General features: G+C 65.8%; 2 protein-coding genes across 5 annotated transcripts in view; both read left to right on the top strand.

Annotated features, from left to right (window-relative positions):
• The first annotated feature begins 3,347 nt into the window (after positions 1–3,347).
• On the top strand, positions 3,348–12,023 carry MCOLN1 (mucolipin TRP cation channel 1). The gene is made up of 14 exons (XM_075525902.1): positions 3,348–3,418; positions 3,550–3,740; positions 7,310–7,477; positions 7,574–7,733; positions 7,890–7,977; positions 8,756–8,852; positions 9,026–9,125; positions 9,259–9,365; positions 9,612–9,761; positions 10,184–10,285; positions 10,520–10,642; positions 10,934–11,140; positions 11,280–11,410; positions 11,899–12,023. The coding sequence occupies exons 1-14, from the start codon at positions 3,403–3,405 to the stop codon at positions 11,933–11,935; spliced, it is 1,677 nt and encodes a 558-aa protein (XP_075382017.1). The 5' UTR covers positions 3,348–3,402; the 3' UTR covers positions 11,936–12,023.
• Positions 12,024–15,564: 3,541 nt separating this feature from the next.
• Positions 15,565–26,601, top strand: part of PNPLA6 (patatin like domain 6, lysophospholipase) — a 28,538-nt gene continuing 17,501 nt past the window's right edge. For all 4 annotated transcript variants that reach the window (XM_075525880.1, XM_075525881.1, XM_075525882.1 and 1 more), the window contains exons 1-9: positions 15,565–15,627; positions 17,623–17,692; positions 17,798–17,860; positions 19,696–19,783; positions 19,871–19,953; positions 20,034–20,131; positions 20,223–20,363; positions 22,775–22,934; positions 24,821–24,901. In XM_075525880.1, coding sequence (XP_075381995.1) covers positions 17,654–17,692; positions 17,798–17,860; positions 19,696–19,783; positions 19,871–19,953; positions 20,034–20,131; positions 20,223–20,363; positions 22,775–22,934; positions 24,821–24,901 — 753 coding nt within the window. In that variant the 5' untranslated portion in view covers positions 15,565–15,627; positions 17,623–17,653. The remainder of the gene's footprint in view (positions 15,628–17,622; positions 17,693–17,797; positions 17,861–19,695; positions 19,784–19,870; positions 19,954–20,033; positions 20,132–20,222; positions 20,364–22,774; positions 22,935–24,820; positions 24,902–26,601) is intronic.

The raw sequence follows: 26,601 nt of genomic DNA on the forward strand, positions 1-26,601 counted from the left end.
GACACCCCACGCGGCGTACGTCCCACACGAGGGAGGAGCGGTCAATAAACGGTGGCACGGAGGGGACGGCGGCGTGGCGGTGCGGCGGGGGACGGGGGGGACACGGGGGGCTGGCAGGGATGCGTCCTCCTTGATGACGTGCCACCTCACGGCATGGACGTGTCCCCTGGGCCACGCGTCACCATCCTAGCGTGGCCGTGTCCCTCCATGCCACATCACCATCCCGGCATGGATGTGTCCCCCTGTGCCACATGTCACCGTCCATGGACGTGTCCCCCCGTGCCACATGTCACCATCCGTAGATGCGTCCCTCCATGCCACATGTCACCGTCCTGGCATGGACGTGTCCCCCCGTGCCACATGTCACCATCCATGGACGTGTCCCCTGTGTCACATGTCACCGTCCTGGCATGGACGTGTCCCCCCATGCCACATGTCACCATCTGTAGATGTGTCCCCCTGTGCCACATGTCACCATTCTGGCATGGACATGTCCCCCCGTGCCACATGTCATCATCCATGGACGTGTCCCCCCATGCCACATGTCACCATCCGTAGATGTGTCCCTCCGTGCCACATGTCACCGTCCATGGACGTGTCCCCCCATGCCACATGTCACCATCCGTAGATGTGTCCCTCCATGCCACATGTCACCGTCCATGGACGTGTCCCCCCGTGCCACATGTCACCATCCGTAGATGTGTCCCTCCATGCCACATGTCACCGTCCATGGACATGTCCCCTGTGCCACATGTCACCGTCCGTAGATGTGTCCCTCCATGCCACATGTCACTGTCCATGGACATGTCCCCCCGTGCCACATGTCACCGTCCATGGACGTGTCCCCCCGTGCCACATGTCACCATCCGTAGATGTGTCCCCCCGTGCCACATGTCACCGTCCATGGACGCGTCCCCTGTGCCACATGTCACCATCCGTAGATGTGTCCCTCCATGCCACATGTCACCGTCCATGGACGTGTCCCCCCGTGCCACATGTCACCATCCGTAGATGTGTCCCTCCATGCCACATGTCACCGTCCATGGACATGTCCCCTGTGCCACATGTCACCGTCCGTAGATGTGTCCCTCCATGCCACATGTCACCGTCCATGGACATGTCCCCCCGTGCCACATGTCACCGTCCATGGACATGTCCCCTGTGCCACATGTCACCGTCCGTAGATGTGTCCCCTGTGCCACATGTCACCGTCCATGGACGTGTCCCCTGTGCCACATGTCACCATCCGTAGATGTGTCCCCCCGTGCCACATGTCACCATCCGTAGATGTGTCCCCTGTGCCACATGTCACCGTCCATGGATGTGTCCCCCCATGCCACATGTCACCATCCGTAGATGTGTCCCCCCGTGCCACATGTCACCGTCCATGGACGTGTCCCCCCGTGCCACATGTCACCATCCGTAGATGTGTCCCTCCATGCCACATGTCACCGTCCATGGACGTGTCCCCCCGTGCCACATGTCACCATCCGTAGATGTGTCCCTCCATGCCACATGTCACCGTCCATGGACATGTCCCCTGTGCCACATGTCACCGTCCGTAGATGTGTCCCTCCATGCCACATGTCACCGTCCATGGACATGTCCCCCCGTGCCACATGTCACCGTCCATGGACATGTCCCCTGTGCCACATGTCACCGTCCGTAGATGTGTCCCCTGTGCCACATGTCACCGTCCATGGACGTGTCCCCTGTGCCACATGTCACCATCCGTAGATGTGTCCCTCCATGCCACATGTCACCGTCCATGGACATGTCCCCTGTGCCACATGTCACCGTCCATGGATGTGTCCCCCCATGCCACATGTCACCATCCGTAGATGTGTCCCCCCGTGCCACATGTCACCGTCCATGGACGTGTCCCCCCGTGCCACATGTCACCATCCGTAGATGTGTCCCTCCATGCCACATGTCACCGTCCATGGACGTGTCCCCCCGTGCCACATGTCACCATCCGTAGATGTGTCCCTCCATGCCACATGTCACCGTCCATGGACATGTCCCCTGTGCCACATGTCACCGTCCGTAGATGTGTCCCTCCATGCCACATGTCACCGTCCATGGACATGTCCCCCCGTGCCACATGTCACCGTCCATGGACATGTCCCCTGTGCCACATGTCACCGTCCGTAGATGTGTCCCCTGTGCCACATGTCACCGTCCATGGACGTGTCCCCTGTGCCACATGTCACCATCCGTAGATGTGTCCCCCCGTGCCACATGTCACCATCTGTAGATGTGTCCCCTGTGCCACATGTCACCGTCCATGGATGTGTCCCCCCATGCCACATGTCACCATCCGTAGATGTGTCCCCCCGTGCCACATGTCACCGTCCATGGACGTGTCCCCCCGTGCCACATGTCACCATCCGTAGATGTGTCCCTCCATGCCACATGTCACCGTCCATGGACGTGTCCCCCCGTGCCACATGTCACCATCCGTAGATGTGTCCCTCCATGCCACATGTCACCGTCCATGGACATGTCCCCTGTGCCACATGTCACCGTCCGTAGATGTGTCCCTCCATGCCACATGTCACCGTCCATGGACATGTCCCCCCGTGCCACATGTCACCGTCCATGGACATGTCCCCTGTGCCACATGTCACCGTCCGTAGATGTGTCCCCTGTGCCACATGTCACCGTCCATGGACGTGTCCCCTGTGCCACATGTCACCATCCGTAGATGTGTCCCCCCGTGCCACATGTCACCATCTGTAGATGTGTCCCCTGTGCCACATGTCACCGTCCATGGATGTGTCCCCCCATGCCACATGTCACCATCCGTAGATGTGTCCCTCCATGCCACATGTCACCGTCCATGGACGTGTCCCCCCGTGCCACATGTCACCATCCGTAGATGTGTCCCTCCATGCCACATGTCACCGTCCATGGACGTGTCCCCTGTGCCACATGTCACCATCCGTAGATGTGTCCCCCCGTGCCACATGTCACCGTCCATGGACGTGTCCCCCCGTGCCCCATGTCACCGTCCGTAGATGTGTCCCTCCATGCCACATGTCACCGTCCATGGACGTGTCCCCTGTGCCCCATGTCACCGTCCGTAGATGTGTCCCTCCATGCCACATGTCACCATCTGTAGATGTGTCCCCCCGTGCCACATGTCCCCATCCTGGCACAGGCAGGGGAAGGGGAGGCAGCGACGGGGGCGGGTGGGCGTGGCCACGTTCAGCCAGTGGGCGTGGCCACGTTCAGCCAGTGGGCGGAGCCACAGACGTTCTGGGCGGTGAGTGGGCGTGGCTACGGCGCTCTGGGCGGTTGGTGGGCGTGGTTGCGGTCCAAAGGGGCGGGTAGGCGGAGCCGCGGCGGAACCTTCCGGTCACGTGAGGCGGGCGGCTGAAGCCGCGGTGCGGCGGCGCCATGGCGGCCCCGTCCGGTGAGCGGCGACCGGGGACCGGGCTGAGCCTCGGGGCTTGGGGGGACCGGGACCGGGACCGGGACCAGTCCTCGTCGCCCTCCCCGGCGGAGGCCCCCGGTACCCGCCTGTTAACGGCCGTTTCCCCTCAGAAACGGAGCGGCTGCTGGGCCGCGGGCCCGGGTACGGCGCGACGGAGTCTCCGGCGGTGGCGGAGGAAGAAGAGCTGCGACGCCGCCTCAAGTACTTCTTCATGAGCCCCTGCGATAAGTACCGGGCCCGGGGGCGGCGGCCCGTTAAGCTGGGGCTGCAGCTGGCCAAGATCCTCCTTGTCACCGTCCAGGTGAGGGGACACCGGGGAGGGGGGGGACCGGGACACCGGGGAGGGGTGGCCCTGGGGCATGGGGACACCGGGGGGGGGGGGTGGCCTTTGGGGAACGGGGACCCCGAGGAGGGGTGGCTTGGGGGCATGGGGACACTGGGGATGGGTGGCCCTGGGGCATGGGGACACCGGGGAGGGGTGGCCCTGGGGCATGGGTGGCCCTGGGGAACGGGGACCCCGGGGAGGGGTGGCCTTGGGGCGTGGGGACACCGGGGGGGGGTGGCCTTTGGGGAACGGGGACCCCGAGGAGGGGTGGCTTGGGGGCATGGGGACACTGGGGATGGGTGGCCCTGGGACATGGGGACACCGGGGAGGGGTGGCCTTGGGGCGTAGGTGGCCCTGGGACATGGGGACCCCGGGGAGGGGTGGCCCTGGGACATGGGGACACTGGGGAGGGGTGGCCTTGGGGCATAGGTGGCCCTGGGGAACGGGGGCCCCGGGGAGGGGTGGCCTTGGGGTGTGGTGGCCCTGGGACATGGGGACCCCGGGGAGGGGTGGCCCTGGGACATGGGGACCCCAGGGAGGGGTGGCCTTGGGGCGTGGGTGGCCCTGGGACATGGGGACCCCGGGGAGGGGTGGCCTTGGGGTGTGGGTGGCCCTAGGGAACGGGGACAACTGGGAGGGGGGGGACCAGGACACTGGGGAGGGGTGGCCTTGGGGCATGGGTGGCCCTGGGGAATGGGGACACCAGAGAGGGAGGCACTGGGGGGTCCTGGGACATGGGGACACTGGGGAGGGGGTCCACTGGGACATGGGGACAGCAGGGAGGGGGACACCAGGGTGGCACTGGGGGACAATGAGTAGGGGGACATCGGGGCATGGGAAATTGGGGGTTGACAATGACACGGGCAGTCTTGGGGGGGCCTCTGAGCACAGGAGGTGACCTCTGGGGTGGGCACTGGGCACGGGGACATAGGAGGGGACACCCTGAGCGAGGCCTGGGGACATCGGGGGGCAGCGCGGGGGGATTTGGGGGGGCTTGAATATTTGGGGACACTTGGTGGGGGTGCTTGGGGACAGTGGGGGACTCGGGAGAGGTCCCCTGGGAGAGGGTGGGGGGGGTGTCTGTGTGTTGAGGTGACCCTGGTGGCACATCCCTGGGGTCCGGGTGTCACACGTTGGGGTGTCTTAGACAAGTGGGCGATGCCGGGGTGTGTGTGTGTGTCCCCTCCCCAAAAAAAAGGGGAGCAGAAAGGATGTCCCCTAGCTCAGGGTGTCACCAGCTCCTGGACGGGTGCCAGGCTCCATCCCGGGGTGGAAAAATCCCCTGGGAGCTGCCAGGCTGCGGTCACGAGGCAAAAACCGGCACGTGACGTCCCCGGCGAGGGACATCGGGGTGCCGGGACCTTGACCCCCCCCCCCTTCCCCCCTTTTTCTGGCTGCCTGCACCCTGCCTGGCAGGCAGCGGCTCCCAGCTCAGCGCTGCGGTGTTGTCCTGGGTGCTTTTCCCCCGAGGCTTGGAGCGGTGTCACCCAGAGCCACCCGTGCCCTCGCCCTGCCAACGAGCAACGCTAACGAGCGGCGTCTTGTGTTAATAAATACAAGCTAATTACCGGCACGGGCAGGGGTTTAGAGCACGTAGGCAGGGGAAAAAATGCTGACGAAGAGGAGGAAGAGCAGGGTCCGCTCTGCCGTCCCGTTCCTGGGGTGTTTGGTGAGACTGGGAGGGGCGTGTGCGTGTCCCCAGGATTGTCCTCCCCCCGTCTGTGGTGGGACACATGCGTGTCCCCAAGGAGATCGTCCTCCGCCCGTCTGTGGTGGGACACGCGCGTGTCCCCAAGGAGATCGTCCTCCCCCCGTCTGTGGTGGGACACGCGCGTGTCCCCAAGGAGATCGTCCTTCCCCCGTCTGTGGTGGGACGCGTGCGTGTCCCCAAGGAGATTGTCCTCCCCCCGTCTGTGGTGGGACACGCGCGTGTCCCCAAGGAGATCGTCCTCCCCCCATCTGTGGTGGGACACGCGCGTGTCCCCAGGATTGTCCTCCCTCCGTCTGTGGTGGGACACGCACGTGTCCCCAAGGAGATCGTCCTTCCTCCATCTGTGGTGGGACACACGCGTGTCCCCAAGGAGATCGTCCTCCCCCCGTCTGTGGTGGGACACACGCGTGTCCCCAAGGAGATCGTCCTCCCCCCATCTGTGGTGGGACACGCGCGTGTCCCCAAGATCATCCTCCCCCCGTCTGTGGTGGGACACATGCGTGTCCCCAAGGAGATCGTCCTCCCCCCGTCTGTATTGGGACACGCGCGTGTCCCCAGGATTGTCCTCCCTCCGTCTGTGGTGGGACACGCGCGTGTCCCCAAGGAGATCGTCCTTCCCCCGTCTGTGGTGGGACACGCGCGTGTCCCCAAGGAGATCGTCCTCCCCCCGTCTGTGGTGGGACACGCGCGTGTCCCCAAGGAGATCGTCCTCCCCCCGTCTGTGGTGGGACACGCGCGTGTCCCCAAGGAGATCGTCCTCCCCCCGTCTGTGGTGGGACACGCGCGTGTCCCCAAGGAGATCGTCCTCCCCCCGTCTGTGGTGGGACACGCGCGTGTCCCCAAGGAGATCGTCCTCCCCCCGTCTGTGGTGGGACACGCGTGTGTCCCCAAGGAGATCGTCCTCCCTCCGTCTGTGGTGGGACATGCGCGTGTCCCCAAGGAGATCGTCCTCCCTCCGTCTGTGGTGGGACACACACGTGTCCCCAAGGAGATCGTCCTCTGCCCAGCTGTGGTGGGACACGCGTGTGTCCCCAAGGAGATCGTCCTCCCTCTGTTTGTGGTGGGACACGCGCGTGTCCCCAAGGAGATCGTCCTCCCCCCGTCTGTGGTGGGACACGCGTGTGTCCCCAAGATTGTCCTCCCTACGTCTGTGGTGGGACGCGTGCGTGTCCCCAAGGAGATCGTCCTCCCCCCGTCTGTGGTGGGACACGCGCGTGTCCCCAAGGAGATCGTCCTCCCCCCATCTGTGGTGGGACACGCGTGTGTCCCCAAGATTGTCCTCCCTACGTCTGTGGTGGGATGCGTGCGTGTCCCCAAGGAGATCGTCCTCTGCCCGTCTGTGGTGGGACACGCGCGTGTCCCCAAGGAGATTGTCCTCCCCCCGTCTGTGGTGGGACACGCGCGTGTCCCCAAGGAGATCGTCCTCCCCCGTCTGTGGTGGGACACGCGCGTGTCCCCAAGGAGATCGTCCTCCCGCCGTCTGTGGTGGGACACGCGTGTGTCCCCAAGATTGTCCTCCCTACGTCTGTGGTGGGACGCGTGCGTGTCCCCAAGGAGATCGTCCTCCCCCCGTCTGTGGTGGGAGAGGAGCTTTGCCACAGAAAACCAGGCGGCTTAAGAGGTTTTGGGGCAACCAGGTGGAGATGGGGACAACCTCGGGGACGTGCTAGCTGGCCCTTTTCTTCTTGGGGTCACCCAAGCGATGCCATTTGGCCTCCTGCGACCAGTTTTGGGCTGGAACGGCTGCGTTTTGGGCCGTGGCGTCGTCGTTTGTGGAGCTGCCGGGGGGGCGGGGGGGGGCAGGGGTTTAATCGTGGTCTCCTTTGTCCCTCAGCTCATCCTCTTTGGGCTCAGCAACCAGATGGTGGTGACGTTCAAGGAGGAGAACACCATCGCCTTCAAACACCTCTTCCTGAAGGACTACGTGGACGGCGCGGACGACTCCTACGCCGTCTACACGCAACGCGACCTCTACGACCGCATGTTTTACGCCGTGGAGAAGGTGAGGTCCGCGGGCAGAGGGGGACGCGGAGGTGGCTCGGGGACACGGAGCTGGCTCGGGGCCGCATCCAGCTCCTGAGGGCGTCTCCTTCTCCAGTACTTGGCCATTCCCAACGAGACCATCGGTCGCTACGCCTACGTGCGGGGGGAGAGCGGAGGCAACCGGTCGGCCCTCATGCTGTGCCAGCAGTACTACCGTAAAGGGCGCATCGATCCGGCCAACGACACCTTCAACATCGACCCCAAGATTGTCACAGGTGGCTTTTGGGGGACGACGGGGCTGAGGTCGCTTCTCCCGTAGCCACCGCTGGCTACCCGGGGAGGTTTTTGGTCTTCATCCTGACCTTGAGAGGGTCCCAAGGGGTCTGCGTGGGGCCTCGGGCTTCCCTGAAGGCGTTTTTCCCTCCTTGCAGACTGCCTGGGAGTGGATCCCGAGGACGTCCAGCCTCTGCCCCCCGAGCTGGACCGCAGCTACAAGAACTTCACCCTCAAATTTCACAAGTAATTACCGTCGCCTTCCCCGCAACCCAGGGCGTTTGGGTGCTGGTGCCATCCCGTGGGTGCGGGGTACGGGCGAGGGCGGAACGGAGACCTCGACGCAGGGAATTCCTCGTGCTGAAACCTGCCGCCGGGGGCGGGGGGGGGAAAGCCCCCGTGGGTTTTTAAAAAAAAAAAACAAAAAAACCAAACCAAACAAAAATCCACTCACGGGATAGAAACAAATCCACCCTTGTGCCGAGGGAGATGCGAAACCGGGGAGGTTGTGCAACAGAGCAGCTGCTTTCCGGCCCCGTCTCCGTCGGCGTCGGCCGCGGAGCTGGCCCCGAGGCACCGCCACTGTCTTGCGACACCCACGTTGGGGGTTGTTTTCCCTTCCCCGAAACCCCGCGCTGGCTTTTGGCGGCGTTTCGATAGCCCGGGGCCAAGCCCTGGAGTTGTGGGCACGTTATCGGCGCGGGCAGGCCCCGTTTTTTTTTTGCCGGCACCGCTGGTGTCGAGAGGTGCGGTGTAGCTTGTGGCACTGCTTCTTCCAGAGGGTCCAACCTCCCCTTCGAAGCAAAATTCACCGACGGCGGGGCACGTTGGCAGCGGTTTGCTCCTCTAAAGCTGGAGACGCCTTTTCCTGGGGGTGTACGCACCCCTAAGGAAGGTGTTTACCCCCTCCGTGTCGGTTGTTTGACTCTCGGCGCCGTATTTTGGGGATTTTGGGGGGGGGGGGGGGTGTCTCGGTGGGCCGTGGGACACGGGGAGGAGGATTAACGAACGTCCCTTCCCGCAGACTCATCAACGTCACCATCCAGTTCAAGCTGAAAGCCATCAACATCCAAACCATCATCAACAACGAGATCCCCGACTGCTACACCTTCACCATCACCGTGAGTGCGTCGGCACCGCTCCCCACCCTCGGGGGTGATCCAAACCCCGGGCCCCGCGTGGGGGGGCGAGAGCGGCCCTCGTGGGCGCGTAGGGACCGGCTACGGGCAGCGTCCCGGCAGCGAGGAGCTGCCGGATGGTTTCGCGGGGCGGTAACCGTCCCGCTTTTCCCCAGATCACGTTCGACAACAAGGCGCACAGCGGCCGGGTGAAAATCCACCTCGACAACCGGGCTGACATCAAGGAGTGCAAAGATCCCAGCGTCTTCGGCCGAGGTAGGAGCCGCGAGGGGGTGACAAAGGCGGCGTCTGTCCCCGGTGGGTGCCGAAGGGCCGCGTGGGGGGCCGAGGGTGCTCCTGGGCGGCCGGCCGTCCCCCTCGTTAAGAAGAGCCACCGCGCGTCTTGCAGGTGACAATTCCTTCCGGCTCTTCTTCGACGTCGTCGTCATCCTCGTCTGCTCGCTCTCCTTCATCCTCTGCGCTCGCTCCATCATCCGGGGCCTGATGCTGCAGCACGTGAGTGGTGGAACGGCGGGAAGCGGCACTAACCGTAGCTACCCTCCGCGGTGTAACCGGTGGGGACGGACAGAGCTGCCAGCGGGACGCTGTTTTGGCGCTGCCGGCTTTCGGAGGAATCCCTTTCCCCACAGGGATGCTCAGCCAAAGCTGTAGGTGCTGCGAGACGGGGAAAAAAAATCTCCGGGCGATGGGTAAAGGACCCCATTTTTTTTTTTTTTTTTTTTTTTTTTTCTCCCCACGCAGGAGTTCAGCCGGTTCTTCCGGCGCCGTTACAACCAGAACGTGTGCTTGTCGGACCGCATGGAGTTCCTCAACGGCTGGTACATCCTCCTGGTGATCAGCGACGTCCTCACCGTGCTGGGAACCATCATGAAGATCGGCATCGAGTCCAAGGTACGGGAACGCCGGGGAACGAAGCCGGAGGTTTTGCGGATCCTGCGTGCGCTGGGTGTCTCCGTGCTCCGGGGAGGGGGGGAAGCCTTCCCGCTCGGCCATGAAACAGCCTCTCCTGGGTGTAATCAGAGCCCTGTCAGCAAATTAGGGGACAGCCGTCGCTCCTGAGGGGTTCACAGAGGGGGTCCTAGCCCAGGTGGGACCCCAGAAGCCCCCCTTTTCCCTTTGGGACGGGGAGATGGCACCAAAGGGACAGGCAGGGTCCTGCCTGGCGCCTGTGTCGTGGCTTGCGGCACCGGGATTTCGCTCGCCGCTGGCTCGTGGCCGGTGCGGAGGGTTGTTAGGGCTTCAGGGACGGCGTCGGGGACTTGAGGGAATGGCGTTGGCCGTGCCTCAGGCCTGTGACACCTCCGTCCCTGCAGAACTTCGCCAGCTACGACGTCTGCAGCATCCTCCTGGGCACCTCCACGCTGCTGGTCTGGGTCGGGGTCATTCGCTACCTCACCTTCTTCCAGAAATACAACGTGAGTGACACCGGGGAGGTGACCTGGGAGCTGAGGGGACAATTTCCAGGGCTGGGAATGGCCGTGCCAGCCTGGCCCTGAGCAGGCTCGGGCTCGTCCTACAGCTGCTGCCTGTCCCCAGCGTCACCGTCCCGCTCTGTTGGGGACCTCGGGGTGCTTTAACCGCTGGTGGGTCCCCTCCCGCCAGCACCCTCGGAAGACGGGGATTAATCCCGACTGGTTTTCCTCCACCAGATCCTCATTGTCACCCTACGGGTGGCCCTCCCCAACGTCATCCGCTTCTGCTGCTGCGTGGCCGTCATCTACCTGGGCTACTGCTTCTGCGGGTGGATCGTCTTGGGCCCGTACCACGTCAAGGTGCTGCTCCGGCTCGGTGGTGGGGGTGGGCTTCGCCCACCTCCGGGCGATTCCCTGCGCGGATTTGGGAGGAGACGGGCGCGGTGTCTGATCCTCGTTTCGGCGGCGTGGGTTAGACGCGGCGCCGCTCTTCGCCGCAGCCTCTCTCCTCGTGGGGCGAAGGCATCGGGGTGGCACGTTAGGGCGTCGGGGAGCGCTCGCTCCCTCGTCGGGAGCTTCCGGCCCAGCGCTGGAAGGGGGAACGCGGTGGCCCGGGCCAGCGCGTCACCTCTTTGTCACCTCCCATCCCAGTTCCGATCCCTTTCCATGGTATCCGAGTGCCTCTTCTCCCTCATCAACGGGGACGACATGTTCGTTACCTTCGCCGAGATGCAACAGAACAGTTATTTGGTGTGGCTCTTCAGCCAGATCTACCTGTACACCTTCATCAGCCTCTTCATCTACATGGTCCTCAGCCTCTTCATCGCCCTCATCACCGGCTCTTACGAAACCATCAAGGTGAGACCAGACCCTGGTGTTTAAGCGAAGCTTCACGGCTTGGGGTTTGGTGGTTTTTTTTTTTTGGGGGGGGGGGGGGGAAGGATCCCGTTCCCCCTCACCGCAGGGATTCAGCTTCCCCGTCCCCTCTCCCCCGCAGCACCAGTGCGAGGGCGAAGCGCCCGTCTCCCAGCTCCACGCCTACATCGCCCAGTGCAAAGACAGCCCCAAATCGGGCAAGTACCGTCGCGACAGCGCCTCGTCCTGCTCCATCTTCTGCTGCTGCGAGCGGTGAGCGGGCAGTGCCGGGGAGGGCGTTGGGGGTGAGGCGGGGGGGGGGGGGGGCTTCTGGCCGCTGGATCGGGGCTGGGTACGCTCTGTGACCCACCGTTATCTACCCCGCTCCCTCCCGCGTGCTGGGAGAAGAGGATTTACGGCTAATTTTCCTTGCTGGGCTCTTCGTACGTGGCCCATCCCACGTGGAACGTGATTTCCAGCCCCTCTCCGTGCTGGTGAGTCTCTTGCCAGCACCCCAAAATACCTCCGTGCCCTTGGGGACCCCTCCACGCGGGCAGAACCGGGGTACGTGGGCTCCCTGCATCCCCCCCCCCCTCGCTTCCCTCGTCACTCCCTGCTTCCCACCCTGCTTGTTTTGGGGTTTTTTTTTGGGGGGGGGGGTCTCCCTTTACCTACGGCTGGGTCTTGTTCCTAAAATCCAAGCCGAGTTCCCCAAATTCCTCGGATTTCCCCCCCTTACCACCAACGCCCTCTCCCCGCAGGGCTCCTCTGCAGGACAACGCGCTGCTGGTGAATTGAGGGGAGGACCCCTCGGCGCAGACCCTCGGGGTGCCCCGTGCTCCCCCTGACCCCGAGCGCTTTTAATTTATTTTATTGTCTAATTTTACCGCCTCGGGGCCTCGACGGAGCGGGCAGAGCCGGCGCCCGCGTCCCCTGCACCTCGGGGACCCTCCGTGGACGCTTGTGGCCCCGTTATTTTTTCTCGACGGAGTTTGGCCTTGGTATTCCCCATCCTGAACTGGAGCTGGGCAGCCCCTCGGGGGGCTCGACGTGGGCCCTGCGCCCCCTTGGACGTGTTTTTGGGGGGCAGCTTGGAGCCCTGTGCCCCCACGGGTCTGTTTTGGGGGGCAGCTTGGAGCCCTGCGACCCCTCGGATCTGTTTTGGGGGGCAGCTTGGAGCCCTGTGCCCCCACGGGTCTGTTTTGGGGGGCAGCCCGGAGCCCTGCGACCCCTCGGATGTGTTTTGGGGGCTCAGCCTGGAGCCCTGCGACCCCTCGGATTTGTTTTGGGGGGCAGCTTGGAGCCCTGCGACCCCTCGGATCTGTTTTGGGGGGCAGCTTGGAGCCCTGCGACCCCTCGGATCTGTTTTGGGGGGCAGCTTGGAGCCCTGTGCCCCCGCAGGTCTGTTTTGGGGGGCAGCTTGGAGCCCTGCGACCCCTCGGATGTGTTTTGGGGGCTCAGCCTGGAGCCCTGTGACCCCTCGGCTGCGTTGGGGATGTGGCCGAAGCCTCATCCTGAAGCCCCCAGGTCCCTTGGCCACGGCGGGGACTCGTCCCTGCCCTTGTCCCCAAGCCCAGAGGCCCCTGGTGGTGTCAGGGACGTGCCTGGGGCTTTGTCCCCGAGCTGAGAAGCCCCTTGGCTGTGTCAGGGACTCGTCCCTGCCCTTGTCCCCTTGTCCCCAAGCCAAGCAGCCCCTTGGCTGTGTCAGGGACTCGTCCCTGCCCTTGTCCCCAAGCCCTACAGGCCCTTGGCCACATCGGGGCTCGTCCCTTCCCTTGTCCCCAAGGCCTACAGGCCCCTGGCAGTGTCAGGGACGTGCCTGGGGCTTTGTCCCCAAGCTGAGCAGAGCCTTGGCCGTGTCAGGGACATGTCCCTGCCCTCGTCCCCAAGCCAAGCAGCCCCTTGGCAGTGTCAGGGACTTGTCCCTGCCCTTGTCCCCAAGCCCAGAGGCCCCTGGCGGTGTCAGGGACGTGCCTGGGGCTTTGTCCCCGAGCCCCGCAGCCCCTTGGCTGTGCTGAGGACTTGTCCCTGCCCTTGTCCCCTTGTCCCCAAGCCAAGCAGCCCCTTGGCTGTGCTGGGGACTTGTCCCTGCCCATGTCCCCTTGTCCCCAAGCCAAGCAGCCCCTTGGCTGTGTCAGGGACATGTCCCTGCCCTTGTCCCCAAGCCCAGAGGCCCCTGGCAGTGTCAGGGACGTGCCTGGGGCTTTGTCCCCAAGCTGAGCAGAGCCTTGGCCGTGTCAGGGACATGTCCCTGCCCTTGTCCCCTTGTCCCCAAGCCAAGCAGCCCCTTGGCAGTGTCAGGGACTCGTCCCTGCCCTTGTCCCCAAGCCCCACAGTCCCTTGGCCACGTCGGGGACTCGTCCCTGCCCTTGTCCCCAAGCCCTACAGGCCCCTGGCAGTGTCAGGGACGTGCCTGGGGCTTTGTCCCCAAGCCAAGCAGCCCCTTGGCAGTGTCAGGGACATGTCCCTTCCCTTGTCCCCAAGCCCAGAGGCCCCTGGCGGTGTCAAGGACGTGCCTGGGGCTTTGTCCCTGAGCCCCGCAGCCCCTTGGCTGTGCTGAGGACTTGTCCCTGCCCTCGTCCCCAAGCCAAGCAGCCCCTTGGCCGTGTCAGGGACATGTCCCTGCCCTTGTCCCCTTGTCCCCAAGCCAAGCAGCCCCTTGGCTGTGTCAGGGACATGTCCCTGTCCTTGTCCCCAAGCCCAGAGGCCCCTGGCGGTGTCAGGGACGTGCCTGGGGCTTTGTCCCCAAGCTGAGCAGAGCCTTGGCCGTGTCAGGGACATGTCCCTGCCCTTGTCCCCTTGTCCCCAAGCCAAGCAGCCCCTTGGCTGTGTCAGGGACACATCCCTGTCCTTGTCCCCAAGCCCTACAGGCCCCTGGCAGTGTCAGGGACGTGCCTGGGGCTTTGTCCCCAAGCTGAGCAGCCCCTTGGCTGTGTCAGGGACATGTCCCTGCCCTCGTCCCTGCGTCCCCAAGCCAAGCAGCCCCTTGGCTGCGCTGGGGACATGTCCCTTCCCTCGTCCCCAAGCCCTGCAGCCATTTCGGGGGGAGCTTTTAGGCACCGAGGGGCTGCAGCAGCTCCCTTTGCCCCCCCCCCCAGCCCCCTCTGTCCCACTCCAGGCAGGACGGGGACAGCGGGGTAAGGACAAACCCCGTCCCCCGTCCCCGGGGGCTGCGGTTTGGGCAGAGGGACGGCGTCCCACCCCGGAGCTGTTTACGCGCCGCGGGATGGGGTTCAAGGGCATGTTTTGTAACCGGCGGAGCAGCCGCTGCCGGCTGGAGCGGGGCCAGCGGCCGCTCGCACCAGGCACCGCGGCCTCTGCCCGCCAGCCCAGCACCCAAAAAAGCCACGTTTAACCCCAAATCAGAGGCCGGGCAATGGTGGGGGGGTGGGGGGGGTGTTTGGCGCTGCTCTTCGTGCCCTTTTTCATTCGTGGAGTGAGTTGTGGCCGGTCTCAGCTCCCCGGGGGAGTTGCTCGCCCTGGGTTTTGCTCCCTGTTTTGGGGTCGGGGTGGGAGGTGGGTGCCGGTGGGTGCTGGTGGGTGCTAGTGGGTGCCCCCCCCCCCCCCCACGGGAGAATAAAGCACCCTGGGAGAAGAGTGGGTCTGTGCTGCTGTGGGCCCCCCTGTGCCGGGGGTGGGGGGGGGTGGGGGTGGGTGCCAGCACCTTGGGGTGCCCCTGGGGACAGGGGTAGCAGTGGGGGTGTGGGTACGGTCACCCTGGGGTGACTTGGGGCTGGTTGGTGGGTGCTGGCACCCTGGGGTGGCTGTGGGGAGAGGGCTGGTGGTGGGGCCATGGGTGCTGGCACCCTGGGGTGCCCATGGGGGGACAGGGCTGGCGGTGGGTGCCATCACCCCAGGGTGTCCATGGGGGGAATAAGGGTGGCCGTGGGTGCTGTCACCCATGGGGACAGGGCTGGCGGTGGGGCCATGGGTGCTGTCACCCTGGGGTGCCGTGGGGCTGGAGGTGGGGTGATGGGTGCCGTCACCCTGGGGTGCCCATGGGGGGACAGGGCTGGGGGTGGGTGCTGTCACCCCAGGGTGTCCATGGGGGGGATAAGGGTGTCCGTGGGTGCTGTCACCCGTGGGGACAGGGCTGGCAGTGGGTGCTGTCACCCTGGGGTGCCCCCCGGTCCCCACCCCCGAGGACACCCCCCCGCCCCCCCAAAATTTCGGGTCCCCCCGCCCCATCACCCCCTGCCACTCCCAAGATGGCGCCGGGGCGCACACCAAGACACCCCCGAGCCGGTACCGTCGACTCGTGATGACATCACCCACCCGCGCCACACCCAAGATGGCGCCCACCCGCCTGGCCACCTTCTCTTCCCCACCACCTTGACCTTCCCAACATGGCGCCGCCGCCGCGACGCGCTCCCCGCCCCCCTGCTTGACGTCATACGAGAGGCGGGGCGCCTTTAAAGGGACCATGACCCCGCGGGGGCCGCCGCTACCGCCGAGGCCGGAGCGGGGCGCGGGGCGGCGACCGGCGGCTGGTGAGGGCGGGGGGGGGGGGCATCGCCGCCCCGGGGGGGTGCGGGGGCAGCACCGGCTTTGGGGGGGCCCGGGGAGGGGGGGCCAGGGCTGGATTTGGGGGGGGGGGGGGCAGTTTGGGGGGGGCAGTAACCCCTGGGGGGGGGCAGGAATAGCCCGGGGGGGGGGGGGGGCAGGAATAGCCCTGGGGGGGGGGCAATATTCGCCTGGGGAGGGGGCAATAATGCCGGGGGGGGGGGGGGATTATTAGCCCATGGGGGGGGCAAGACTAATTGGGGGGGCACTATGAGCTTGGGGAGGGGGTAATAACGCCTGGGGGGGGGGTGGGGGGGCAGCATCAGCCCCCCCCCCCCCAATTACTGGGGGGGGGGCAATATTAGCCTGGGGAGGGGGCAATACCGGGGGGGGGGCAATAGTAGCGGGGGGGGGGCAATATTAGCTGGGGGGGGGGCAATATTAGCTGGGGGGGGCAATATTAGCTGGGGGGAGGGCAATATTAGCTGGGGGGAGGGGGCAATTTTAGCCTTTGGGGGGGGGAGTAAAGGCGGGGGAGGGGCAGAACCTGGGGGGGGGGGTGATGGGGGTGGGGGAGGGGGAAATAGGAGGTGGGGGGGGTGGGGGCAATACGGGGGCGGGGGGGATGCTGGGGGGGGGGCACAATTTGGGGGGGGGGTGTATTGCCGTGGGGAGGGGGCAGAGCCAGCGAGGGGGGCTAATATGGGGGGGGGGGGTGTCACCCATGGGGGGGGGCGGTTGTCACCCCTGGGGAGCGTCACCGGGCCCCGGCGCCGCCTTTGCCGCAAACAGGGTGCCGGGAGCCGGCGCGGTGCGGTGACGCTCGGCCGTGACCCCCCCTCCGTGGGGTGACCCGCGATGGCGGGGGGGTGGGGGGGGGGGGGGGGGGGGTGACAGGTGCCAGCCTCGGTGACGTCCCCGCTCCGGTGCCCGCCGATGCCACCGTCACCTCCCTGGGGTGTCCTTGGGAAGGACGGCGGTGACGTGTGGCTGGGGGGGGGGGACGGGGGACGGGGGACGGGGGGGGGGGGGGGGGACACCGGGGCTGGGCCCGGCGGTGGCACCGACCGCTGCTCGGGGACCCTTGCGGCGTGGCGGGGGGACATCGGTGACCGGTGACGGCGGCCGGGGGCCTGGGCGCGGTGAGCGAGGCCAGCGCTGCCTGTCCCCACCGGGGAGGGGACACTGAAGTCCCCAAGTTGGGGACACACACACACCCCCACACCCCCCCCCCGAAGTCCCCTCCCGACCACTCGATGTCACCAAGCGCCTTGGGGACACCCTGGGGACACCCTGGGGACACCCTGGGGACACCTTGGGGACACCTTGGGGACACCCTGGGGACACCCCAGTTCCCCACCTCACCGCGTCCAGGCCAAACTCGACCCCCGGCGGAGTTTTACCCGCGCTGGGGGGGTGTCACCCTGTTGTCACCGGTCCCTCGGTGGCCGTCGTGGGTCCCCGTGTCACAAACCTCTCAGGTTTATTTTTATTTTTATTTTTATTTTATTTTTATTTTTTAATTTATATTTTAATTTTTTTAATTTTTATTTTTATTTTTATTTTTTTAATTTTAATTTTTATTTTTTAAATTTTTATTTTTATTTTATTTTTATTTTTATTTTTATTTTTATTTTTATTTTATTTTTATTTTTATTTTTATTTTATTTTTATTTTTATTTTTATTTTATTTTTATTTTTATTTTTAATTTTTATTTTCATTTTAATTTTTTATTTATTTATTTTATTTTTATTTTTATTTTTTAATTTTAATTTTTGTTTTTAATTTTTATTTTATTTTTTTAATTTTTATTTTATTTTATTTTTATTTTTATTTTTTATTTTTATTTTATTTTTATTTTTATTTTTATTTTTTAATTTTTATTTTTATTTTATTTTTATTTTGCTTTTATTTTTATTTTATTTTTACTTTTATTTTATTTTTACTTTTATTTCTTACCGTTTTCCCCCCCCTTTCGCAGGTTTTTGCATGGGCGGAGCCCCGCCGCGGCCATGGGGCAGAGCGAGTCGGAGCCGCAGGAGGAGGCGGAGGTAGGACGCGGCGCCGCGGCCGGGTAGGGGTGACAGTCACCCCCCCTGCGTGTCCCCAGCCCGGCGGGGGACGGCGGGGGCTCAGCTGTCCCCTCGTCCCCGCAGGACGCGTCCCTGACGGCCGTGCTGCCCAAGCTCTTCGCCGAGGAGCAGCTCCCCACCGGCGCGGTGAGCACCCCCGGGGGACGGGAACCTGGCCCCGTGTGCCCAAGGGACGGTGTCCCCACCCTCAGGGGTCAGCGTCCCCGGTGTCCCCACCCTCAGCGTCCCCGTCGCCAGTGCTGTTCAGCACCCCCTGAGGGGACGCAAACGGGTCCCCGCGTCCCCAGGTGACAGCAACCTGCTTCCCGATGCTGGTGGACCCCCAGGTGACACAAATTTGTCCCCACGCCCCTGGGGACAGTGTCCTGGTCCCCAGTGCTGTTGGGCACCCTGAGGGGACATGAATTTGTCCCCATGCCTCTGGGGACACAAATTTGTCCCCGTGCCCCTGGGGACAGCGTCCTGATCCTCAATGTTGAGCACCCTGAGGGGACACAAATTTGTCCCCACGCCTCTGGGGACATAAACTTGTCCCCACGTCCTTAGGGACAGCGTCCTGGTCCCCAGCGCTATTGAGCACCCTGAGGGGACACAAATTTGTCCCCATGCCCCTGGGGACAGCGTCCTGATCCTCAATGTTGAGCACCCTGAGGGGACACAAATTTGTCCCCATGCCCTTGGGGACAGCGTCCTGGTCCCCAGTGTTGTTGGGCACCCTGAGGGGACACAAATTTGTCCCCATGCCTCTGGGGACATAAACTTGTCCCCACATCCTTAGGGACAGTGTCCTGGTCCCCAGCGCTATTGAGCACCCTGAGGGGACATGAATTTGTCCCCATGCCTCTGGGGACACAAATTTGTCCCCGTGCCCCTGGAGACAGTGTCCTGATCCTCAATGTTGAGCACCCTGAGGGGACACAAATTTGTCCCCATGCCCTTGGGGACAGCGTCCTGGTCCCCAGTGTTGTTGGGCACCCTGAGGGGACACAAATTTGTCCCCATGCCTCTGGGGACACAAACTTGTCCCCACGTCCTTAGGGACAGCGTCCTGGTCCCCAGTGCTGTTGAGCACCCTGAGGGGACACAAATTTGTCCCCACGTTTCTGGGGACATGAACTTGTCCCCACGCCCCTGGGGACAGTGTCCTGGTCCCCAGCGCTATTGAGCACCCTGAGGGGACACAAATTTGTCCCCATGCCTCTGGGGACACAAATTTGTCCCCGTGCCCCTGGGGATATAAACTTGTCCCCACGCCTCTGGGGACACAAACTTGTCCCCACGCCCCTGGGGACAGTGTCCTGGTCCCCAGTGTTGTTGGGCACCCTGAGGGGACACAAATTTGTCCCCATGCCTCTGGGGACATAAACTTGTCCCCACACCCTTGGGGACAGTGTCCTGGTCCCCAGCGCTATTGAGCACCCTGGGGGGACATGAATTTGTCCCCATGCCTCTGGGGACACAAATTTGTCCCCGTGCCCCTGGGGACACCGTCCTGGTCCCCAGTGCTGTTGACCACCCTGAGGGGACACAAATTTGTCCCCACGTTTCTGGGGACATGAACTTGTCCCCACGCCCCTGGGGACAGTGTCCTGGTCCCCAGCGCTATTGAGCACCCTGAGGGGACACAAACTTGTCCCCACGTCCTTAGGGACAGTGTCCTGGTCCCCAGTGCTGTTGGGCACCCTGAGGGGACACAAATTTGTCCCCATGCCTCTGGGGACACAAATTTGTCCCTGTGCCCCTGGGGACAGCGTCCTGGTCCCCAGTGTTCTTGACCACCCTGAGGGGACACAAACTTGTCCCCACGCCCCTGGGGACAGCATCCCGATGCTGTCGACCTCCTCCTATCCCTCCATGTCACCAAGGTGGCAGTGCCATCGGTCACCCCCTGCGCTCGTCCCTGTCCCTCGGGGGACACCGGGGACGCGCGGGGACCCCTCCCATCCCCCCTCCCTCCGCAGGTCCTGGGGGCGATGCTCGGCCTCAGCCTCTTCACCGTCATCGTCGCCGCTGCCATCGTGGTCCTGATCCGCCGGCTGCGCCTCAAGAGTGAGTGACGCTGCCCCGGTGGCCTCGGGGACGGGGGGGGGGTGACGGCGCTGCGCCCCGTTAAGCTGTCCCCGTCGCGCTCCCCAGAAATACCCGCGCAGGGGACGCCGAAATATCGCTTCCGAAAACGGGACAAGATGCTCTTCTACGGCCGCAAGATCATGCGCAAGGTGACGCTCGGGGCGGCAGCTGGGGTGACTTCGCGGCGGCGCCGTGGGGTGACGCGCCGGTTCGGTGTCCCCAACCCCAGGTTTCCCAATCCACCTCCTCCTTGGTGGACACCACCATTTCCAGCACCTCCCGACCCCGGATGAAAAAGAAACTCAAGATGCTCAACATCGCCAAAAAGTGAGGTGCCGCCGGCACCGGGAGACGGGGGGGGGGGGGGTGGGGGGGGTGGCGGTGGCCGTGCCCCGACGTCACCTCCTCGTCCCCCAAGGTTCCTGCGCATCCAGAAGGAGCTGCCCACGCTGCAGCTGAAGGAGCCTCCCCCCTCGGTGCTGGAAGCCGACTTGACCGAATTCGACGTGGCCAATTCCCATCTCCCCTCCGAGGTCCTCTACATGCTCAAAAATGTCCGGTGAGGCTCAGGATCGGGCCCCTGGGGGGGGGTGGGGTGTGTCAGGATCGGGCCCCGGGGGGGGGGGGGGGGGGGGGTCAGGATCAGGCCCCAGGGAATCAGGATCCGTCCCTGTGGGTCAGGATCCGGCCCCAGGGACTCAAGATTCACCCCTGTGGGTCAGGATCCATCCCTGTGGGTCAGGATCCATCTGCGGGGTCAGGATCCGACCCCCAGGCTCAGGATCCATCCCTGTGGGTCAGGATCCGGCCCCAGGGAGTCAGGATCCATCCCTCTGGGTCAGAATCCGGCCCCCAGGTTCAGGATCCAGCCCTGTGGGTCAGGATCCATCCGTGGGGTCAGGATCCAGCCCTGTGGGTCAGGATCCAGCCCTGTGGGTCAGGATCCATCCGTGGGGTCAGGATCCGTCCCTGTGGGTCAGGATCCAGCCCTGTGGGTCAGGATCCATCCGTGGGGTCAGGATCCATCCATGGGGTCAGGATCCAGCCGTGGGGTCAGGATCCATCCGTGGGGTCAGGATCCCTCCCTGTGGGTCAGGATCCAGCCGTGGGGTCAGGATCCAGCCCTGTGGGTCAGGATCCGTCCCTGTGGGTCAGGATCCATCCCTGTGGGTCAGGATCCAGCCGTGGGGGTCAGGATCCGTCCCCCAGGCTCAGGATCCATCCCTGTGGGTCAGGATCCAGCCGTGGGGTCAGGATCCAGCCCTGTGGGTCAGGATCCATCCGTGGGGTCAGGATCCGTCCCTGTGGGTCAGGATCCATCCCTGTGGGTCAGGATCCGGCCCCCAGGCTCAGGATCCATCCCTGTGGGTCGGGATCTGGCCCCAGGGAGTCAGGATCCATCCCTGTGGGTCAGGATCCGTCCCTGTGGGTCAGGATCCATCCGTGGGGTCAGGATCCAGCCGTGGGGTCAGGATCCGGCCCCCAGGCTCAGGATCCATCTGTGGGGTCAGGATCCAGCCCTGTGGGTCAGGATCCATCCGTGGGGTCAGGATCCATCCATGGGGTCAGGATCCACCCGTGGGGTCAGGATCCATCCGTGGGGTCAGGATCCAGCCCTGTGGGTCAGGATCCAGCCCCCAGGCTCAGGATCCATCCCTGTGGGTCAGGATCCATCTGCGGGGTCAGGATCCGGCCCTGTGGGTCAGGATCCATCCGTGGGGTCAGGATCCATCCCTGTGGGTCAGGATCCAGCCGTGGGGTCAGGATCCATCCCTGTGGGTCAGGATCCGTCCATGGGGTCAGGATCCAGCCGTGGGGTCAGGATCCGGCCCCCAGGCTCAGGATCCATCTGTGGGGTCAGGATCCAGCCCTGTGGGTCAGGATCCATCCGTGGGGTCAGGATCCATCCATGGGGTCAGGATCCAGCCGTGGGGTCAGGATCCATCCGTGGGGTCAGGATCCAGCCCTGTGGGTCAGGATCCAGCCCCCAGGCTCAGGATCCATCCCTGTGGGTCAGGATCCATCTGCGGGGTCAGGATCCGGCCCTGTGGGTCAGGATCCAGCCGTGGGGTCAGGATCCATCCCTGTGGGTCAGGATCCAGCCGTGGGGTCAGGATCCATCCCTGTGGGTCAGGATCCGTCCATGGGGTCAGGATCCATCCCTGTGGGTCAGGATCCATCTGCGGGGTCAGGATCCATCCCTGTGGGTCAGGATCCAGCCCTGTGGGTCAGGATCCGTCCCTGTGGGTCAGGATCCATCCCTGTGGGGTCAGGATCCATCTGTGGGGTCAGGATCCAGCCCTGTGGGTCAGGATCCAGCCGTGGGGTCAGGATCCGTCCCTGTGGGTCAGGATCCAGCCCTTTGGGTCAGGATCCGTCCCTGTGGGTCAGGATCCATCCCTGTGGGTCAGGATCCATCCGTGGGGTCAGGATCCGTCCCTGTGGGTCAGGATCCAGCCGTGGGGTCAGGATCCATCCCTGTGGGTCAGGATCCAGCCGTGGGGTCAGGATCCATCCCTGTGGGTCAGGATCCGTCCATGGGGTCAGGATCCATCCCTGTGGGTCAGGATCCATCTGCGGGGTCAGGATCCATCCCTGTGGGTCAGGATCCAGCCCTGTGGGTCAGGATCCATCCGTGGGGTCAGGATCTGTCCCTGTGGGTCAGGATCCATCCCTGTGGTCAGGATCCGGCCCCCAGGCTCAGGATCCATCCCTGTGGGTCAGGATCCAGCCGTGGGGTCAGGATCCATCCATGGGGTCAGGATCCATCCGTGGGGTCAGGATCCATCCCTGTGGGTCAGGATCCAGCCCTCCGTACGGAGAGGCCGGACCTCCGCGCCCGAGGCCGCTCTTCCCCCTTCGCGTCCCCGTCTCCGGGGGGTGTGTGGGGTGTGTGTGGGGGGGGTGGGGGGGGTGTGGGTGCCCCGGCGGGCTCCGCGTCACCCGCTGTCCCCGTCGCCGTCCCCGCAGGGTCCTGGGCCACTTCGAGAAGCCGCTGTTCCTGGAGCTCTGCAAGCACATGGTTTTCCAGCAGTGCCAGCAAGGGGACTACGTGTTCCGGCCCGGACAACCCGACAGCAGCATCTACGTGCTGCAGGATGGCAAGTTGGAGCTGTTCCTCACCGAACCGGTGCGGGGACGGGGACACGGCGGGGGGGGGCGGGGGGGGACGGGGACACGGCGGGGGGGGATGGCGACACGGCGGGGGGGGGACGGGGAGACGGCGGGGGGGGATGGCGACACGGCGGGGGGGGGACGGGGAGACGGCGGGGGGGGGACGGGGACACGGCGAGGGGGGATGGCGACACGGCGGGGGGGGGACGGGGAGACGGCGGGGGGGGGACGGGGGGGACGGGGAGACGGCGGGGGGGACGGGGACACGGCGAGGGGGATGGGGACACGGCGAGGGGGGGGACGGGGACACGGCGGGGGGGGACGGGGACACGGCGAGGGGACACGGCGACACAGCGAGGGGGGGACGGGGACACGGCGAGGGGGGACGGGGACACGGCGGGGGGGGGACGGGGTGGGGCGGGGACACGGCGAGGGGGGGAACGGGGACACGGCGGGGGGGGGACGGGGACACGGCGAGGGGGACGGGGGGGACGGGGACACGGCGGGGGGGGGACGGGGACACGGCGAGGGGGGGACGTGGGGGGACGGGGAGACGGCGGGGGGGACGGGGACACGGCGAGGGGGATGGGGACACGGCGAGGGGGGGGACGGGGACACGGCGGGGGGGGACGGGGACACGGCGAGGGGACACGGCGACACGGCGAGGGGGGGACGGGGACAAGGCGGGGGGGGACGGGGACACGGCAGGGGGGGGACGGGGGGGGACGGGGACACGGCGGGGGGGGACACGGGGACACGGCGAGGGGGGACGGGGACACGGCGGGGGAGGGACGGGGAGACGGCGGGGGGGGGACGGGGACACGGCGGGGGGGGGACGGGGTGGGGCGGGGGGGGACGGGGACACGGTGAGGGGGGGACGGGGACACGGCAAGGGGGGACCGGGGGCACGGCGAGGGGGGGGACGGGGACACGGCGGGGGGGGACGGGGACACGGCGGGGGGGGGACGGGGTGGGGCGGGGACACGGCGAGGGGGGGAACGGGGACACGGCGGGGGGGGACGGGGACACGGCGAGGGGGGGACGGGGACACGGCGAGGGGGACGGGGGGGACGGGGACACGGCGGGGGGGACGGGGACACGGCGAGGGGGGGACGGGGACAAGGCGGGGGGGGACGGGGACACGACGAGGGGGGGACGGGGACACGGCGAGGGGGGGACGGGGACAAGGCGGGGGGGGACGGGGACACGACGAGGGGGGGACGGGGACACGGCGGGGGGGGACGGGGACACGGCGAGGGGGGATGGGGACACGGCGGGGGGCAACGGGGACACGGTGAGGGGGGACGGGGACACGGTGGGGGGGGGACGGGGGGGACGGGGACACGGCGGGGGGGGACACGGGGACACGGCGAGGGGGGACGGGGACACGGCGGGGGGGGGACGGGGGGGACGGGGACACGGCGAGGGGGGACGGGGACACGGCGGGGGGACGGGGACACGGTGAGGGGGGACGGGGACACGGCAAGGGGGGACCGGGGGCACGGCGAGGGGGGGGACGGGGACACGGCGAGGGGGGATGGGGACACGGCGGGGGGCAACGGGGACACGGTGAGGGGGGACGGGGACACGGTGGGGGGGGGACGGGGGGGACGGGGACACGGCGGGGGGGGACACGGGGACACGGCGAGGGGGGACGGGGACACGGCGGGGGGACGGGGACACGGTGAGGGGGGGACGGGGACACGGCAAGGGGGGACCGGGGGCACGGCGAGGGGGGGGACGGGGACACGGCGAGGGGGGACGGGGACGGGACGGGGGAGGACGGGGACACGGCGAGGGGGGGACGGGGACACGGCGGGGGGGGACGGGGAGACGGCGGGGGGGGACGGGGACGGAAAGAGTAAAAAGAGGGGGGGGCGGGGGGCGTTTTGCGCTTCGCAGGACGGGAAGGAGACGGTGATGAAGGAGGTGTTCCCCGGGGACAGCGTGCACAGCCTGCTCAGCATCCTCGATGTCATCACGGTACCGGCGGCGTGGTTTGTCCCCAACACCCCCCCCCCGGTGACAGGTTGGGGTTGGCCCCAAGCCCCCTAAACCTCATCGGGGCCGTCCCCAAACCCCCTAAGCTCGAACGTGGCCATCCCCGAGCCCCACCAGACGTCCCCAAGCCCCTCCAGCCCAACCGTGGCTGTCCCCGAGCCCCACCAGACGTCCCCAAGCCCCTCCAGCCCAACCCTGGCCGTCCCCAAGCCCCACCAGACGTCCCCAAGTCCCTCCAGCCCAACCCTGGCCGTCCCCAAGCCCCACCAGACGTCCCCAAGCCCCTCCAGCCAAACCCTGGCTGTCCCCAAGCTGCACCAGACGTCCCCAAACCCCTCCAGCCCCACCGTGGCTGTCCCCAAGCCCCACCAGACGTCCCCAAGCCCCTCCAGCCCAGCCGTGGCTGTCCCCGAGCCCCACCAGACGTCCCCAAGCCCCTCCAGCCCAACCCTGGCCGTCCCCAAGCCCCACCAGACGTCCCCAAGTCCCTCCAGCCCAACCCTGGCCGTCCCCAAGCCCCACCAGACGTCCCCAAGCCCCTCCAGCCAAACCCTGGCTGTCCCCAAGCTGCACCAGACGTCCCCAAACCCCTCCAGCCCCACCGTGGCTGTCCCCAAGCCCCACCAGACGTCCCCAAGCCCCTCCAGCCCAGCCGTGGCTGTCCCCGAGCCCCACCAGACGTCCCCAAGCCCCTCCAGCCCAGCCGTGGCTGTCCCCGAGCCCCACCAGACGTCCCCAAGCCCCTCCAGCCCAACCCTGGCCGTCCCCAAGCCCCACCAGACGTCCCCAAGTCCCTCCAGCCCAACCCTGGCCGTCCCCAAGCCCCACCAGACGTCCCCAAGCCCCTCCAGCCAAACCCTGGCTGTCCCCAAGCTGCACCAGACGTCCCCAAACCCCTCCAGCCCCACCGTGGCTGTCCCCAAGCCCCACCAGACGTCCCCAAGCCCCTCCAGCCCAGCCGTGGCTGTCCCCGAGCCCCACCAGACGTCCCCAAGCCCCTCCAGCCCAACCCTGGCCGTCCCCAAGCCCCACCAGACGTCCCCAAGTCCCTCCAGCCCAACCCTGGCCGTCCCCAAGCCCCACCAGACGTCCCCAAGCCCCTCCAGCCAAACCCTGGCTGTCCCCAAGCTGCACCAGACGTCCCCAAACCCCTCCAGCCCCACCGTGGCTGTCCCCAAGCCCCACCAGACGTCCCCAAGCCCCTCCAGCCCAGCCGTGGCTGTCCCCGAGCCCCACCAGACGTCCCCAAGCCCCTCCAGCCCAGCCGTGGCTGTCCCCGAGCCCCACCAGACGTCCCCAAGCCCCTCCAGCCCAACCCTGGCCGTCCCCAAGCCCCACCAGACGTCCCCAAGTCCCTCCAGCCCAACCCTGGCCGTCCCCAAGCCCCACCAGACGTCCCCAAGCCCCTCCAGCCAAACCCTGGCTGTCCCCAAGCTGCACCAGACGTCCCCAAACCCCTCCAGCCCCACCGTGGCTGTCCCCAAGCCCCACCAGACGTCCCCAAGCCCCTCCAGCCCAGCCGTGGCTGTCCCCGAGCCCCACCAGCCGTCCCCAAGCCCCTCCAGCCCAACCGTGGCCGTCCCCAAGCCCCACCAGACGTCCCCAAGCCCCTCCAGCCCAACCCTGGCCGTCCCCAAGCCCCACCAGACGTCCCCAAGTCCCTCCAGCCCAACCCTGGCCGT

Source organism: Mycteria americana, chromosome 28 (assembly GCF_035582795.1).
Source record: "Mycteria americana isolate JAX WOST 10 ecotype Jacksonville Zoo and Gardens chromosome 28, USCA_MyAme_1.0, whole genome shotgun sequence".
Taxonomy (NCBI): domain Eukaryota; kingdom Metazoa; phylum Chordata; class Aves; order Ciconiiformes; family Ciconiidae; genus Mycteria; species Mycteria americana.

Bases quoted from the DNA above. Each gene is read 5' to 3' on its own strand.
- MCOLN1 (XM_075525902.1), top strand. The intron at 9,366-9,611 runs GTGAGTGGTGGA...CTCCCCACGCAG, and splicing joins GGGGCCTGATGCTGCAGCAC to GAGTTCAGCCGGTTCTTCCG. The intron at 11,411-11,898 runs GTGAGCGGGCAG...CTCTCCCCGCAG, and splicing joins ATCTTCTGCTGCTGCGAGCG to GGCTCCTCTGCAGGACAACG.